Source organism: Pyrus communis, chromosome 3 (genome assembly GCF_963583255.1).
Source record: "Pyrus communis chromosome 3, drPyrComm1.1, whole genome shotgun sequence".
NCBI lineage: Eukaryota > Viridiplantae > Streptophyta > Magnoliopsida > Rosales > Rosaceae > Pyrus > Pyrus communis.
Genome location: NC_084805.1, coordinates 25,639,020 through 25,658,012, shown reverse-complemented (window position 1 = coordinate 25,658,012; position 18,993 = coordinate 25,639,020). Strand labels below are relative to the sequence as shown.

General features: G+C 36.3%; 1 protein-coding gene across 1 annotated transcript; it reads right to left on the bottom strand.

Moving 5' to 3' along the window:
• Positions 1–6,903: 6,903 nt before the first annotated feature.
• On the bottom strand, positions 6,904–9,484 carry LOC137730142 (glucan endo-1,3-beta-glucosidase 11-like). The gene is made up of 3 exons (XM_068469208.1): positions 8,916–9,484; positions 7,736–8,808; positions 6,904–7,286 (listed from the first exon to the last, which is right to left on the bottom strand). Exons 1-3 carry the CDS (start codon positions 8,980–8,982, stop codon positions 7,197–7,199), a joined length of 1,230 nt encoding a protein of 409 aa, XP_068325309.1. The 5' UTR covers positions 8,983–9,484; the 3' UTR covers positions 6,904–7,196.
• Positions 9,485–18,993: the final 9,509 nt, after the last annotated feature.

Here is an 18,993-nt window from a genome sequence, read left to right as displayed (position 1 = left end):
TATTTTTGGTGAAAATGATTTTCATGAAAACATTTTTGAAATAATTTAAAGTACTTTCAGAACCAACATTAAATTTTAAAGCACTTTAAGTGAATTCAAAAAGCACTAAAAGTGCTTTTAATCCTTTTAAAAGCGCTTCCAAATGAGCGTTGAGTCTTTCAAATAGACAAAGGATCAGGATTTCCTCTTCTAAAAGTGTCTTTTACATAGAATGTTCATTACCATTTTAAGAAAAATAACTAAATTAACTTCTAAGATCTAAAATGTTGGTGTGTTGGTATTGAATCTTTAATTTTTATGCACTTTTCCTTCCACATGATCACTTAAAACTTGAAAGAGTTTCTGTATATACCATGTAAAGACACATAGTTCACCTTTGTTGTGACTTAATTGTAAATTGTTTTCTTCTACATATTGTTTACTATTGATGTTAATTAGATCCGACTAAGCAAACTGCCGAAAACTGAAAACTTCCACGTGAAAGAGGATGCCTTTGATGGCCTAAAATATATGAGGAATTGAAGCCACTTTATAAAAGCATCTTCCACAATTATGTACCAATTAAAGTTATCATTAAACAAGTAATTAAGGCCTAATATAGATCCCCCTAAACATGGATTGTGAAGCTAATCAACCTATCATTGTGCACTTATTAAAACCTACCACAATCATATCGGATAATTGCCCTTGACCTTTGGCAACAAAAGCTGGGGTTGTAGCACTGTATTACTTTGCATATGTAAATTATAAACTCCATTTTATCATCCATTAGCTAGGTAAAAGACATGGAATTTCGTGTATATGTCAAGTTAGGGAATGTTGTAAATGATAGAGAACGTTGTAAATGAATCTTACATGTATTAACGACTAACAATTATTCATGGGCAAGAAAGGATAAATATTGGGATCAAGGTGGTCCCAAGATCATTCGAAGACCAGAAAACATGCATGGTGAAGGTTCTTTGGGGATCCTCTTAATGTTTGGCACGAGTCTCATTTGTGCCCACAAAAGGCTTGATGTAATGTATGGTAGACATATCTCGGTAGTTTGTGTTGACAACACTCGACAATAGCTCTCGATAGCACTTATCAAATTATCAATATCTATTGAATGTGTGCAACATGGTTCGATTGACGACAACAAGCTTACCAAGTGTATGACAATTCCTCAGTGAATAAACTACTTTTTTTTTCGTGCTTCGCACTCTATTTCTATCTAAAACACTTAAACATTTAAATTAAGACCTACAAAGTTCAAATCCTAAATTCGTCATTGTTCAAAGGTAAACCTCCACACAAAATAAGTTTTGTGGGATATACTTCTACCATGAATTATTTTGTTTCAATCATTTTGGAATATTACGATCGTGATAATTCTCATCATGCTAATGTGGCAACAAATGATTAAACTAATTCTCCGCCAAAGATCATATATAATATATACAAAAGGAATACCACATATTCTATGTCAGATCATTGTGTCGACAGATCATTTCTAAGAATTATGGTGGTCCATAGCCGCAGCATGCATCCTGCTCTTTTGGCTTGCTAATAATTTATGATATCAAATCTCATTTTAGATGCCCATACATAACCTAAAAGCCACCTACAACGTGTCCTTTCCAAGCCATGCAATATATATATATATACACCGCGGATTCGTGACATGATAAAAAGATCGACACAAGTTTTGACACAATTTTTTTATTATTAAATCTATAGAATGGTTGAGATGTAATCTGATTAGTCAAATTTATTTTTATTATTTAAGTAATTCTCTCCCAATCTTTTTCTTCTCCTTGTTTCCTTTCGTTCTCTATGATATCCTAGACTGCTCCTTCTTCTCCATTTGTGATCGTCTGATATTTTCTTTTCTCTACCGCTTTTTCTATCACTCAATTGCACTAACTATAAGGGCATCAACTTATCTTCATCGGCAAAACATCAAGCTTAATATATAGATATTGCTTAATGAACTTAAAAAACTGGCCTTGCATCATTTTAATTGAATTTGTATTTTAGTAGGCTTCAATCATATCCCACGTTGTGAATCAGGGCTAATTAAGTACAAGTATATTGGCTATTTTAGACATTAATTAAGTTAGTGTTCTGCAATCAAATAAGTTTGGTATTCATGGGATGCGTGACAATTTCATTTTTTTTTTCAATTAATTATAGTCCAGGAACAAATATTTTAGATTGAGTTTAACTACCTTTAGGTTATAGATAATTTCAAGTGGTGCTATTCACACAATCTTCTTAATTTTTGGTTGTTCGATCGAATGAATAAAAGAAGATTAATGAATAGATATTAACAAAGGTATATGGGAAGTAAAATGAAGTGTGTGAATTGATCTAACCATGGTTTTGATTAAGCGGGAGAGAATTCGCGCTACCTAACTAGGTTGTGCAACTTCTTATATGGGTGAGATTCTATATGTTTTCAGCACATTCCAAGGGATGCCATAGAAAACAAGATGGCTGGGAAAGATGAACAGCGAGGAAAAGGAAGGGAGAAGAAAGAGTTAAATGGGAAAGAGAGAGTTCTAATGAAAAACAATAACCAGATTGGAGAGGGAATAAAGAATCTTAATGACAAGGTTTATAGTTTTTTTTCCTAAACATAATTATTTAATAATAATAATATAATAATAATGTAATCATATTGCATCTCAACCACTCAAAGTATATATATAGATTTAGTGGTTTACGAGTTGTGTCAAACTTGTATTTTTTTTTATGGTGTCACATATCCATCTATATATGTATGTGTGTGTATATATGGAAGTGGGATTAGAATCAATGACCCTGCATTTTCAATCAAGAAGTTTCATCCTCTCTTATATATATAGCTCTGGTTATTGGATTTATTATGTGCCTTCCAAACCTAAAAGGTTAAGGGTATTAAGAAGAAGAACACAATTAAGAAAATGGCATGAAATGACACAAAACTAAGTGTTTAACAGATAAGCATGTCTGCTGTCAAACACATCGGACAGAAACCTAAGCATGTCAAAGAAATTGGACAAAGACACATATATGACATAAACATATCAAATCATATGAAACTATCTAGGAATTAAGGCATCAAAACAGATGCCTCGCATGTTTGAGTCCCAATTAAACAAGGGGAACATCTTGCATGTCACCGGCAGATGTACATCTCCTATATATTCTTATCTACGTGAGTATGTCACTCATCACGTGACCGTAACTTTTGCATGTCATCAGGTGCAAATCCTTGTATTCTCATGTTATTATATCTTTAATCGTGTGATCATCTAGAGTTATATCTGGGAAACATATATTATCTTTCTATCATTAAACAAAACCATATATATAATATAACTTTAGCCCCTAAAACATAATTTTCTCTACATAAAACCTGACATAAGTTTTTTACTTGAATAAAACCCATTGACTAGATTTCACATCATCAAATTCATTAATTATGTTTGACTTCACACATTAAAAAAAAAATTGAATGCCTAAAATACCCCTATTTGATTTGATTTTATTTTGTTTTTTTTGATAAACCCTATTTGGATATTTGATGTACATAATTAATGTTGTGCAGATTGTAAGGAAGAATTAATGATTTTACAAAAAAATAAAAAATGTTATAAATTCAATGCCTAATATATAATAACATAAAACATGTCTAATATATGTTATTATACATACTTAATGACACACCTCGACCCAGAATGTCCACTAGGACTCCGACTTATATGCTAGCAATGATTGGTGAGATTGAATTAAGTCGTACAGGCCACTATAGGTGACTCCGACTTATATGCTAGCAATGATTGATGAGATATGTGATGAGATATGAATTAAGTCGTACAGGTCACTATAGGTGACTCCGACATATATGCTAGCATTGATTGATGATGATTCGGCCGTACAGGCCACGTGAAGTGATTCCGGCTAACATGTTGATGAGATATATATGTTTATTGAGATCTATGGCATGATATTCATGTGGACTTTGTTATGCCGTGTATGGGATTGAGATATATATGTATTCTATTTTCTGGAAAATATACAGGTGTTACGGCAAGGAGCTACTGCCTTTGATAATTGAAATTGGTTTGAAAATTTTTGTTTCACTCACTCACATTTTTCTATTTTTGTACCCCTCCAGGTTCTAGCAGCGGAGTTCTGTATCGACGAGGATTCGTGACACTTTTCAGTACATATGTTGTCTTATGATGGTATAAATATTATCTTACCTTATTGTACTATACTTATGCTCTATATCACGTGTGAAATGCGTCTAGACCCGCTCACTGCGCACTCTTATACTTAACCACTTTTAGATTTTAATTTATTCACATTTTATACATTATCGAACTTATGGCTTCGTCACCTTCCAAGTGTCGGCCAACACGGCTCGATTCGAGGTCCTAGTGGACATTCCGGATCGAGGTGTGTCACTTAATTAAGTCAATAAAATTATATCTTCACACACACACACACACACACACACACACACACACACATATATATATATATATATGCCTGATATATGTAAAATTCATACAAAATAATTTACCTACAAAAAAAAAAATTTGATTCGAATAGTGCACCTACTATTAAAATTTTAAAATGTTAGATTGCTTAAAAAAAAATAATAATTTACCCAATATATGTAAAATACATGAAAAATAATTTACCTACATAATAACAAACCTAATACATGCAAAATACAAGCAAAATAATTTACCTACATAATAAAACAATATTTGTTTTATTTAATACTAATTTACCTATTGTGATATCCCACATCGCCCAGGGGAGTGATCCTTATATGTATATTCCTATCTCTACCTAGCGCGAGGCCTTTTGGGAGCTCACTGGCTTCGGATTCCGTAGGAGCTCTGAAGTTAAGTGAGAAGGGGGCTAGAGCAATCCTATGATGGGTGACCCACTGGGAAGTTGCTCGTAAGTGCCCAAAAACAAAACCGTGAGGGAATGATAAGCCCAAAGCGGACAACATCGTGCTACGGTAGTGGAGCAGGCCCGGGAAGTGATCCGCCTTAGGCCAGGATGTGACAATTTGGTATCAGAGCCTAACCCTGGTCGCGTGTGTGCCGACGAGGACGTCGGGCCCCTAAGGAGGGTGGATTATGACATCCCACATCGCCCAGGGAAGTGATCCTTATATGTATATTCTCATCTCTACCTAGCACGAGGCTTTTGGGGAGCTCACTGGCTTCGGGTTCCATCAGAACTCCGAAGTTAAGCGAGTAGCGCGCGACAGCACTCCCATGATGGGTGACCCATCAGGAAGTTCTCGTGTGAGTTCCCAGAAACAAAACTGTGAGGGTGTGCTGGGGGCCCAAAACAGACAATATCGTGCTACGGTGGAGTCGGGCCCAGGAAGTGGTCCCACCCGGGTCAGGATGTGACACCTATTATATATACATATAATAATAAAATATGCCAAATATATATATGATATTGATACATACAAAATAAAATACCTACATAACAAAAGAATACTATTTGATTCAAAATCAATTTACTTACAAAATAAAGCAATGTTATTTGATTCAAAGTAAATTTACCTATTATTTGTACATATATCTTATAATAATAAAATGTGTCAAATATAAGAAAATAAGTTACCTACAAAATAAAAGAGCGTTACAAAATAAAAGAGTGTTATTTGATTCATTATTAATTTACCTACAAAATATATATTATTTGCTAATCGTAAATTTACATATAGGTAAATTAATTACATATATATTTTTTTAACATATATCTTAGTATTGTGCATATATATTTGAACGTATAGTAGTACTATATACATATTGATAAATTATATATACATATATATTGAACTTATAGTAGTACTATATACCTTTGACGTCTGTGTGTGTGTATTACTGGCTTGTTGTAGATTTAAAGTACATATAACACTTACAAATTCCTCTGTCTAGTCACAAAAACAAGGATATACTGATTTGTTTATAAAATATAGGCTGGTTTAATTTGTCTTAAGCCAAAAAGGCCAACAAAACGCCGAGCTATACTCAACAATTTTCTGCAGAAGTCTAGACTATTCGATAATTAATTAATTAATTTGCAGTTAAAAGGGTAAAAAAACTTAACAAAATTGCCTTTTTCTTTATGATTTAATTTAAAAAATTAAAATCTGGAAATCTTAGTGGAGGTGTGAGAATTTGTTGGAATGCATGTGCAGCATGTTGGCTGATGTCAAGAGGAAGACTATCCTCATCAGGTTGAACTAAGGCTGAGCTTACATTGTCTCCCCCTCTCAGCTCTTATAACAGACAAGCAAAAGCTAAACAAAAGCTCCTTTGCGAAAAGGAATCGGCACGGAAATGACCAATGCTGACGGTTTTAATAGGCCATGGTAGAATAAAGCTAGCTTTGGCCGTCCATTGTCTGCTTCTTCATGATAATAAAAGGAACCAAATTAATTAACGTGGCCTTTCCCTTTTTACACTTTACGATTTCAATTATCCCATTTTTTTACGTGAACTTTATGTGTCATTTTTTATTTTTGAGGTGGAGAAAAAGAGATTATAGTCATAGAAAATTAAAGCAAATTGAGGAATATTTATAGATATATGCAGCGACAGTTATGGATTCCACGTTCCAAAGGAAGGAGCTTTTCCTTGCAACCAATCGGAAGAGACATAATACTCTCGTTATTATTCTTTTTCTTTCTTTTTTTGAATACTGAGAGAGGAATAGACCAGAATGGAGGACTTCGAGTACATGAGCAAATGTTTTAAGTTTTAGGGTTTCTGACTTCGAGTGCATGAGTCAATATATTAGTTTTTCAAGTTCAAAAACCATAAATGCTCTAAACTACTTGAACGACAAGCCATTGTATATATTCTTTTTTTTTTTTTTTCTCTAGCAACCACAGAATATTTTTGTAAAAATAGTAATGACATTGAAATTAAATTGAGGGATAATGGTTTTTACAATATGATGATCTTGAGGACTTTGTCACAGTTACTAAAGTCAAATAATGGCTTTGTGTCTCCTCTAACAGAATACTAATTAACTAAGCTGCTGCATGACAACTCAATGTTGATGAAGGTCATGGCCTGATGAAGTAGTCTTGTTTTTGAAGAATAGGAGCTTTTGAATTTAATCTTTTTTTTTTCCTCACCCCAAAATGTGATATTTACATAAGCTCCCCCATTTGCTTAAAATGGCCTTCCCATAAAAACATGGAAGGTCACCATGCAAACAGTAATCCAGCCCACCCAGCTTTGACGATATTCCATGGTTGCTGCCTGTTTCAAAATAAATTCCATTAATTATTAGGAAGACAAATTATATAAAGGAATAAAACAAAAGAAGCAGGTCACATATCTCCAAATTTAGCATTTTAATTTACTAGTGCGGTGGACATCTGAAGGACAAACTGACTGGCACAAAAAAAAAAAAAAATTGTACAGATATGTTACCGATACATGCTCAAAATATGTATACAATATGGATGTGTATCTGTTCTTTAATAAAGAGATCACATGCACAGAGAATATATGTTTAATGTGCGTATATGTAGAAATTGCACTTATTGCATTGATATATGTGTTATGTATACGCAAATTTCTATTACACCTTTTGCCTTTTGGCCTGGCCTATATATTTTACACATTTGTCTACCATGATGAATCATATGTTAAGGAAAAAAATAATCATTCTGAGGAAAGTGAGAAAGAGCCTGTGGTTTTTTTACCTTTGTAGCAGAGGAAAAGACATCAGAAATGGAAGCTGATGTTGTTGATGATGAAGTTGGTGTTCTACTAGTTGATATGGCAGACAGTCCAACATTGTAAGCCATAGTCCCATCCGGCTGAAATAGTCCGTAGTTCCTTTCTGACGTTGGTCCGGGCTTCATATCCTCATTGAACAAAGCAAACACATAGACCTCCAGCCTCAATTTAGGCCTCAGAGGAGTGCCTTCATTCTGGAGCTGCCTTCTCAACAGATTCCTGTTGTAAGTGGCAGCATTCTGTAGCGTTGCACCGATTTCGTTTGAGTCCCCCCTGGATGGCCAGCCCGTTTCCGAAACCTTGACCTCAATACCATTGAACCCTAACCTAGCCATGGCATAAATGGCGGCATCTACTTGTGCATACAACATGTTGTCATAGTGTAGCTTGGTGAAAGGGTCGACCATCCCTTGGTTGGCGTTAAATAGTACATAGTCCAAAGAGACTCTGTTTGGATCACCCTTGTATGCAAAATATGGATAGGCATTGATCCAAAAAGGTGCCTTTGTGCTTTGCAAGAACTGTAACAGTTGTGTCATGACCTGAGCCACCTCGGGTTTGAAACTCCCTGCTGAAGGCGGGTAGGATTCTTTGAGGACCGCCAGAGAACAAGGGGTGGAGATTTTAATGTAGGAATCAAGGCCTAGCTGAGCTAGTGCCGTCTGGATGCTGATCATGGCCGGGACAAGATTGGATAAGAGTACTGTTGTGTCATCATCTGTGAAGACCTCGTTGCCTACGGCAATGCTGGTGATGTTGGTGGCTGGGAAATAAGGCTTGATGTGGGAGCTAACCCATTGGAAGGCTGCTTGAGGGTTCATCAACTGGCCTAACATTGCGTTTTCAATCGTCACCATTAGCTCGACGCCAGAATTGGCAAATGCCCTGAGGACTTGAGGATTCGTGTCGTAGATTCGCGCTTTCGTGATCTTGAGGGAGCTCAAGAGGTCCAGGACTTTCTCTGGCGGAAGTAAATTGTCGCCAAGTTGGCCATAGTTGATGCCAAGTGATGTAGCTCCTTGTAGAAAACCAATATCTGTGAGGAAAAAAAAAATCATTAGAATTTGTGATCAAACATATGAACAACTTGAAAAAATAAACACATAAAAACAAGAAAAATATGAAGAAAAATAAAAAGGGTACCTGAGAAACATAGAGTAAATGCAAGAAAAATCTTGAAAATGGAAATTCTGCTGAAAAATTCTGCCATCTAGAGAGAGAAATATGTGTGTGTGAGAGAGAGAGAATGAAGAACTGGGAAGGGAGGAGAGAGGAGAGAGAGAGATAGAGGAGATATAGAGCTGTTATTTTTTGTGTAGGGACAAGGAGAGAATTCCTTTCTTTTCTTGGCTGAAATTTTGGGGTTTTCTGGTTATAGCTTGCCTTGGCAATGTTGTCTTTGGATTGGCCCTTTACCCTCTCGACTGGTTTTTAAATGACTTGTGGGATGATTCTATTATTTTCTGACTCGATGGGTTTCTTTTGGTCTGGCAGACTTGTTTCTTTTCCAAACCCCGCCAAGTGCCCTATATATTTCCCTATGACCACAATACCCCGGACACTTTCTTGCAATAAAGGCAAGGGGAAAATCGCACTAAGTCGGTTAAACTTAAATATATATGCAATTAGATCACCAACTTGGTGATCCGATCGAACAGTGAGAATATGAGAGCAACAATTGAAATTTGTTCCAAGAGAGAAGAGCCTCAAGAATTGGAATCTACCACAATGAGAATAATATCAAAGCCAAACTGAGGTTTATATAGCCACCACCAAACTAGAAAAGTAAAACCTAAAAGTAACAAAGATCGGAAAACTTTCTTAAAGTCTATAAACGCAATTTCGACGCACCTAAACGAAAATTCTTTTTTCATATAGTAGATTGAACCTCCTTTTTGGATTCTTTTTTTGTTTGCAACAATGTTGAGATTCATGACTTGTACCTGTTTTGATGCACAATTTGAATAACTTTAGCCAATAAAAGTACGCATAAATTATCAATACAATTTGCATGAGCGTCCAGATAATATTGATATTTGTATCGATAACATCTCGACATATTTTGCTACTTATTGACGTCTTGCCCATAGAAGAAAATGTAGGGACAAGATCATCTGATATGCTTATGAATTAACCAAACGTGCGAAAAGTGTAGCCAAAGCTAGCTATTTGCTTAGAGTCAAAATTATCTTCTTTTTTTCCACGTACACTTGTGGAGATACTAGCTAATTACTGGCTCATAGTTAAAGCTAGTGGATCAAAACGACCCAAGTGAGTCCACCTTCTACACTTTGGCAAACACTAGATCTGTTGGCTTATGGATCATAATTACGTACCTTTTTTCTTCTCTTCTTCTTCTTAAGCATATTAGGGGTAAAAAGAGAGAAGAAAAAGAAAGAGAAAGAGAAACGTAACTTTTTAAAAATATTCACGAAGAATTGTGTTTTACTTACTTTGAACAATTTCTTGTCTTTCGAACCTCGTGTGTCCCCTTTTTTACCACAGCTAATCCTCCTAATAAATTGTAACGAAAAGGTAAAAGTAAAATCTGGCCCTAAACGGAAAACACATTAACCATGCATGCATGGGTGGAATTGTTGGTCGAGTAGGATATACATTAATTACTTTCGAGAAGAAGACAAGCAAGGTGTAATATTATTTGCTCTTATATTTAATAAGGAAAATCAAAAGCAAAATTTACGTGATTAGGTTAAATATAGAGGTCGGCCAAAAATTAGTTAATTGGATAAGGGTTGAATCATAATACGTGGGTTTGATGGAGACCAAATGAGTGTCGTCCTACGTAGTTATGTTTTTTTTCGTTCTCTGTTCTTGCTTACGTTACCAGGTGGCCTTTCCGTCAAATTCATTTAAAGTTCTTGTCATCTGATCGACTCACTCCTAAATCCAAATACACCAATTTAGACCGTCAAATCTACACGTGCAGAAATAGAAGCTAATTAAGTTTAGCCATGAAGATAAGAAAGGAGAAAGAACCATCGATCATATATTTATGTGTAATTTGTTCCATTTTTTTAAGTTAATGATTAAATTATGATTAGGGTTCTTGTTAGGAAAGCAATCACGAAACTTAATTTGATCAAGTTAATTAAGAAAATTACACGGTAGGAAAGAATCAGAGCCTTGCCAACGGCAGAGATTAATTTATTGGTTGGTAAGGTATTTGATATAGCATGATATATCAAATAATATGTCCTTCACATGCTTAATATTGATACAATCCTTTGCTTATACATTTGTTTCTCATTTTTCTTGTGTTTAAAACGGCTTTTTAGTCAATGGTCTCTGAGATTTGCATAACACATAACTTAGGTTCCTGTGATTTAAAATCAATAGAAGTGATCACTGAGATTGTCCACCGTCCATTATTTTGGTCATTTCATTAAAAAACTCCGTTAAGTCGGGGGTATAACACATAACTTTGGTCCCTGTGATTTGCAAAACACATAATTTTGGTCCCTGAGATTTGCATAACACATAACTTTGGTCCCTAAGATTGTCCATCACCCATCATTTTGTTCATTCAGTTAAAAAGCTCATGGACCACTTAATGGAGTTTTTTAATGGAATGACCAAAATAATGGATGGTGGACATTCTCAGGGACCACTTCTATTGATTTTAAATCTCATGGACCAAAGTTATGTGTTATGAAAATCTTAGAAACTATTTTGGCTAAAAAGCCAACTCAAAATTACCACCAAATCAACCTATCAACCGAGTCGAGCAACCAAAATTACAATATTTTGATGTTGTATGTTTCAAGGTTAATTTAGATTTGTTTATTATTTAGGGATTTTAAATGTTTGAATGTGGTACAACTTTAGGGGTGAGCAATTGTTATTTTGCGGTACTATTTATTTCTTTGTAAATCCAACAAGTGAGCAATTTCTTTGTAAATACTACATGACCAGGGGCGGAGCCATTCATCAATTGCAGGTGGCCTGGTCCTCTTACACAAAATTTTGACTTTGTCACTGTACAAGAAGAACCATTACTCGTACTATGTTTGCGTAATTGGCTATTAAGTAATCATCTATTGAACAAAAAAGGTAAATGAATAAATGATCGAGACATTAAATTTGCTGTACTTAACACTAATAACCGACCTAACGAACAAGGTACCACCCATACGGTGGTGATGGAATTGGGAGTATCCAAGTTGGAGTTGACAAGCAGCTCTGAAGAGATATATACCTAAGCTAGGTAATGAAGTCCAATAGTGTGTGTGTGTGTGTGTGTGTGTGTGTGTGTGTGTGTGTGTGTGTGTGTACTTTATGAACTTTTGTATAATCTGATCTGCAAGAGAGACAAGTTGATCAGTGAAGTTTCTCCTTTAGCATTATGTAAACAAAGTGTGGTCTCTGACTGCTAAAAGAGATAAAAAGAAAGGGCTTACGTTTCAAAGGTGAAAGACCCTTTAATTTGATTCAAAAGCTACCGCTTAATCGTCATCAAACCTTTGAAAATAGCTAGTAAGAATTAAAGCATGCATGCACCATTTTATCTTCTTGCTTACTTCTTTCTACTACTTCTCTGATTTGTCCACCGCCGTTTGTGCATTATTAATATGATAAATTTTATTTCAAAAATCACGAACATTGTCCCCGTGATCGTCTTTGAGTATTTAGGGGTCATGTGCGAAAATTTTAAATAGGATCCTTCTTAATATAATTTTTTATGAAAATACTAATATATTTTGAAAATAAATGCTAATTTTTATTTTAGACATTGTACAAGGGCAATGATAACATGCCATTTTTAGCCTCTCAGACACCTATGTTTAATCTTGTTCGTTAGTTTTGTTTGATTTATTTAATTCAATGGCTAAAATAAAATAAAAAAGTGTCTGAAAAGCTAAAAATTGTGTGTGAAATTCACCTGCCAATAAACAAATCAATTATTAAAATTATCAAAAACTTTAAAACTAAAACGCATGATCAATTAAGAAACACTTAAGTCACATTTAACGGCAGGAAAAACATAAAACACCTAAATTTACTATATATGCCAATTCAATTCATATTTATGATACATGTCAAATGCCTCACATGAATCGAATTATTAGCAATTCAGTCCAAGTAATTGAATGATCTCATTTATTTGGGAATTACTTGAGAGCAATATTATGAATTATGGACTGATGAGAGAGAAAAAATCTATTATTCTTTTTCCTATTAGGCTATGTTTTAATTGTTTGTCATTGAAGAAGTTATATATTATAATATATATATATATATATATATATATATATATATATATATATATATCTGAGGTGCAAAAACATTGGGGACCTGATCAGTTGGAGACCCTGTGCAATGACTTCTATTGCTCCCCCACAAAGTAGGCACTTGTCCCTATTGCTACATTCGAGTGAACTTTTATGGATATTCTTCTTTGGATTCTTGTTAAGATTTTTGGTGCGACTTTAGATGTCTAAAAATGGTTAGCCCCTTGTTGTTAAAATAAGCAATTTACTGTCAGTTTAGTGATTTTTTTATTCCAAATTATGTAAAAAATATAAAGTTATAATTCCCCAACAAATAAAAGAAAGTTGTAGCCTAACATCCAAACTGGACTTGCCTTGAACTGTAAATTGAAAGGCACCATGCATTTTGGAACCAGTCACCAGAAAAATACCGCTAAGGCCAGACCATAAAATCTAAAGAAAGAAAAAAAAAATTAAAAACATATTCAATGGCTTTTTTTTTTTTTTATTTCCTGCGAGAAAGACGATATTCATTTCAGACAACACAGAACAAGTACAATTTAAGAACAAACTGAGGATAGTGTGCATAGTGGGCCTCAATAAAACCTTGTCGAAGCTTTCAACTCAGTCGAAGGAAGAAGAGTGTCTCGCACGACGAAAGGACCTATCCTTAAATGTCAATGTGACATCCCACATCGCCCAGGGGTGTGATCCTTATATGTATATCACATCCCTACTTAGCACGAGGCCTTTTGGGAGCTCACTGGCTTCGGGTTCCATGGGAACTCCGAAGTTAAGCGAGTAGCGCGCGAGAACATTCCCAGGATGGGTGACCCATCGGGAAGTTCTCGTGTGAGTTCCCAGAAACAAAACCGTGAGGGCGTGGTCGGGGCCCAAAGCGGACAATATCGTGCTACGATGGTGGAGCGGGCCCGGGAAGTGGTCCCCCCCGGGCCGGGATGTGACAATTTGGTATCAGAGCCTAACCCTGGCCGCATGTGTGCCGACGAGGACGTCGGGCCCCTAAGAGGGGTGGATTGTGACATCCCACATCGCCCAGGGGTGTGATCCTTATATGTATATCACATCCCTACTTAGCACGAGGCCTTTTGGGAGCTCACTGGCTTCGAGTTCCATGGGAACTCCGAAGTTAAGCGAGTAGCGCGCGAGAGCATTCCCAGGATGTGTGACCCATCGGGAAGTTCTCGTGTGAGTTCCCAGAAACAAAACCGTGAGGGCGTGGTCGGGGCCCAAAACGGACAATATCGTGCTACGGTGGTGGAGCGGGCCCGGGAAGTGGTCCCCCCGGGCCGGGATGTGATAGTCAATACATAAGGAAATTACAAAATATCCCTAAGTAAATTAGGGGGATCTTCCGCCCACAAACTTGTTAGCATTCAACCATTGATGTGCAGTGAGTGTCAACCGTGCGGCAAAGCATGCAACCATGACTTCCACATGCTGCGAAACCAGCCTGAACCATCAGCTAAAAATGTCTCCAACAAAGTGGATTAGTTGGACCAAACAACCACTTACCTATGCTCGTAAAACTACGAACACAAGATCAAGGTAACTCAATGCCAATCGCCGTATACGAACATCGTGCAAACTCTCTCCTAGTGAAACCTAAGAAGACTTAGGAACCCTAGAGAGCAATTTTCCTGGAAGACCAGGACTAAACTAAGAAAACTAAAATAAACTAAATTAAATAAAACTCGCCCGAAGCGAACAAAATGAAAGAATTGAGAAGGGAACCACAATCTAGCACATCCGGCCAGTATGAATGCCGGTTTGCACACACCGAAGACCACAGGAGCAGCTACTAGGAGCATAGTCAGTGCTTCCACCGAAGCCATCAGGGCAGGTGACGAAGTTGGTGAACGGGATCCAACCCACCTGCAACACATATCTAAAACCCACACCAAGAATACAAGCGCCAAATCAAAGAAAATCTTGAAAGGGCATGGCCCGGGTCAGGGTATGGAGCATAGATCCATGGAGGACTGCACCTAAAATGCTGGGAGAGGAGGTTAGTAGAGGTCGGGAATGAGGGGTTGGGGTGGGAAGAAACTTGAGTATGGCGGGGTGAAGGATGGTTGTGATGGGGAAGAGAGGGGATAGAGAGGGAGGAAAAGCTAGGAGAGGAAGGGGAGATGCTGCCACCGACCCCCAGCCATAGCTAGAGGCCGACGGCTATAGGGTTGACGGTTAGGGTTTTTCTTTTGGTAGAGCTTGTTTTTGATCAAAAAATACATATTCAGTAGCTATTCGTTTATTGCAAAATAGTCATCATTAAATCTCACTTAGTTTATTTTTTTTCTTCGCATGATGACACATTTTATAATTTAATGATACCTTTTTTTTTTTTTTTTTTTTCCGTTCGTCAGAAAAAGAAAAGAAAAGAAAGAAAGTCTTGCCTTTTCTCTCCCTTGTGACCCAAATACCAAACCCTAACCAAAGTTCTTCTAGTCGCTGGCTTCTTGCGACGGCTTGAGGTCGGCGATAACCCCCTTCTTTCTCCTTCTACTCCTTTTATCGACCACCCCTTCCTAGCGCCTCCCTATTCCCATCTCTCTATTCACTATTTTGTGAGCAACAACTTCCATGCTTTAATAGAGTGTCATTCTCAAAACTATCTCTATGTTCTCATTTCATAATAGATTCATCGATTGAGTCGGGCTTATAGTTGTGGTGGGTTGAAATCGCCTTTTATCAGTTAGTTTCCATAGTGGTCTTGTGCCCCCCGACATTAGTGGTTGAGCTGTTTTCCTTGCTTCAGATTCGAGTCCAATCTACTCTCCAAGGGCTATAACTGTTGTGAATCTAGCTTGGGACCAACGCAGCCTGCTTTTTTGTGTGGAGATAAGCCTATGGTGATTTTCTTCTCGGCTTAGTTATGTTTTTTGTATGTTTATGTCGCCTAGCGGTTTGTGTGGCCTCACTTCTTAGCTATGGTTTTTGTGTTCCTAGGCTTTGGATATGCTGCCACCACTAATCTATTGTGGCCAATCTATATCGATGGTTCTTATGTGTTTCTTTGTCCATCATGGTTCCCACGTAGGGGATTAATTAAGTTTGCATGTACTTATTCTCTCCATATCAAGAATTTAGTTACTAGAGAAGTTGTACTTAGTTGACACTTGTACCTGTGTTGTAATTTTAACATGTTATAAGAGGTTCCAATTTGATAAAACAAATAAATAAATAACTTGAATATTCAGTCAATCAAAATAAGATACATGCATGGTCGTAGACGATTATGTTCATGTCCATAGTTAATTAATTATTAGTTGATCAATGCTATCTTTTTCCCTTTCTTTCGTCATGGATCCAAAAGGATCTGTATACGTAAAGAACATGCATGCTTTTGTTAAAGAGGGAAACATAATGGAAGAAGAAAAAATAAAGGCGCTTAAAAGTTAGAGCGGTGCAAATGTGATGCATGAACGAACGAATACTCACTGCTGCACATGTGTATGTTTACTCAAGACATGCTTCTTTTAAAGGATCGATCAATCCTCTATATATCATTCTCGAGACCTGGGTGGATGCATGGTTTGGAAAATATAACAATTTGATAGTATATAATATCCATACGTGCATTTTAATTTGTTAATTTTACACATCATTGTGGCCCTTTGCCCAACGAGAGAGGAAATCTATGGCTGACGAACTGGGCCGTTGGGAAAAGTTAAAATGTTGCTCGACGAATTCAACCTTGCCCTACGAGCGTCTTCCGTTGTGTAAAGATTTTGAGTAAATCCTAAATGTTGACTAATTTTGCCCTACCAACTGAAAATTCTTTGGGGTTATAAAATATTGTAGGGCAAGCCCTAATTTCTGGTAGTGCAAAACATTTTTGTTTGGTATATGACTAAGAACTCTAGTTTGTAGTGAAATCCGATAAATGCGAAGTTTAGATTTAAAGACTTGGAACCTAGTACTTGCTTGTAGACGTATAACGTATTAAGTTTATCTTTTCGTTTCTAAACCACTTGCATTTAGGGGTCACCTAGCCCTAGAGCCATGCATGCAAATTATATATATATATCCTTCTTTTGTTCTTTTGTTAAAGCGATGCAAATATGTTGAAAAACAACAGAATTTTGCAAAAAAAGAGCACGTTATCATGATAAGATAAGCTAAATGAATTGATCACAAAAGGTTGAAAAGCAAGAATGGTTATTGGGCTATAGTTATATATTGTTGAGAATTTCTTGATAAGGGTAACAGTACAACCTTTCAAGTGTATAATTAGCTTTTGCTTTTTTAGCTTAGCTAGGCAGATGGTACGCATCTAGCATGGTCGCATATTTTGGTGGTCACCGGTCATCATGCAAGTCGGCGCTGCAATTAGACTTGGTTAAAGAAGAAAAAGCCTCATCATCCTTTTGATTCTTTTTGTTTGGTGTTATATGGCTTTCCATAGAGTGAGAAATTCTTAACATGCAAATCCACCAATGCATAACTTGCGTTTTATATAGTTTTACACAATTTCTATGTATAAATTATAAACTCGTCATCCACTATATTATAACACATAAGTAATTAGTAATGTTATGGGATTGTATAACATGATACAACAAAGTCCATTAACCGGTGACATATTTTATATTTCCTAAGTGAAAGTGCTCATTTTTATGAACAAGTGCTAAATTCATGCATTAGAGCATCTCCAACAAGCTAGCTATCCCAGTTTGTTTGGCTATTTTAACGTAAAAATCACAACAGTCTACTTCCAATAGACTACGAATGATATATGTTAAACTAGCAAAATAACAGTTGCTTGTTAAATCTAACTTAATTGTGTCATTTTGTTGAACATTTAAATTTTTGCAACGTTATCTGAACGACTAAAAGATTTTTACTTTTTGTCGATTTTTCACAAAGTAAACTAGAAAGTAGATAATTTCGGTCATAATGCAACATTACACTATAAGAATGAAAGCAGTAGAACAAAAATTTCACTCATAAGGTCATTCATCCTCCTCCACGGAAACTTCCCGATCAACGGGGAAACGGGGGGACATAAGAATCTTGTCCCTGATCGATACAATCCTCAGGACATCGACGGTGTTAAATATCAATCCACTGATAAACTCCTAACAATTTAATTTGCGTCTAATAAACTCCTAACAAAAATCCTTTCAACTTCAATCAAAACTTCCAATAATCTGTATCAAAATGAATTCGAATATCATCAATTAGTAAATATGACAACATATATACCAAATACCAAATAAACTAAACTGGTTGTTTTGAAAATTTTCAAACATGGAAATTATGAAAATGTGTAAGAGCTCAACTTTTTTTCTAATTGTTTTTAAGCAGTCACTTAGTATTACGGTCTGATAAGGTTTTTCTTCACTTCACTTGTAAGTGAGGGGTTTATGTTCGATTTTTGCAAAAAAAGGAATTTAAACCATAGTATCATGGCTAGCTCATTTTTCCCAATCAAAGATAAACAAAGAAAAAGAGCAAAAATGTACTTTGTCATTCATGCTAAACTTATCGAGCACTTTTTGGCCTTTGGTGGTAGCTCGTCAGGGTTTACAAATGAACTAAAGTGGGCTGCCCTCCATCTTAATTGGCTGGATCCTTGGAGTGTTTCCGCCCTTTGCCTTTGGGCAAGGGCAAAGCAATTGCCCAACAGCGGGCCGAAAAAGGAGGGCAAGGGGTGGGTCAAGCTATGCCCGTCCAAATGCCCGTTAATTTAAGGCTCGACATTCCGTCAACAAGCATGATTGATGTCAGCCACGTTTGTTTGTTTGTTTGTTTTTTCGTGTTTGGCTTGTGTATTACATGCGCAAGGGATGAGAGTGCCAACAACATCTATTGTCTTGTGGATTGCATCTGTACAAAAGCAACATCTCATACGTCTGGATACATGGGTAAATGGTTGTCGTCCAATCTCCACCGGTCTAATAATTTCCGAAGTTCAAAATTAAAACAAAAGGAACAAAATACGAAAAAGAGCTTTAAAAATCTGAAAA

What these genes read in the sequence shown, in the direction of transcription:
- LOC137730142 (XM_068469208.1), bottom strand. Translation starts at nt 8,982, where the DNA reads ATGGCAGAATTTTTCAGCAGAATTTCCATTTTCAAGATTTTTCTTGCA. An exon ending in ATTTACTCTATGTTTCTCAG is followed by an intron (nt 8,809 to 8,915) that starts GTACCCTTTTTA and finishes TTTTCCTCACAG; the next exon opens with ATATTGGTTTTCTACAAGGA. An exon ending in TCTTTTCCTCTGCTACAAAG is followed by an intron (nt 7,287 to 7,735) that starts GTAAAAAAACCA and finishes ATTTTGAAACAG; the next exon opens with GCAGCAACCATGGAATATCG.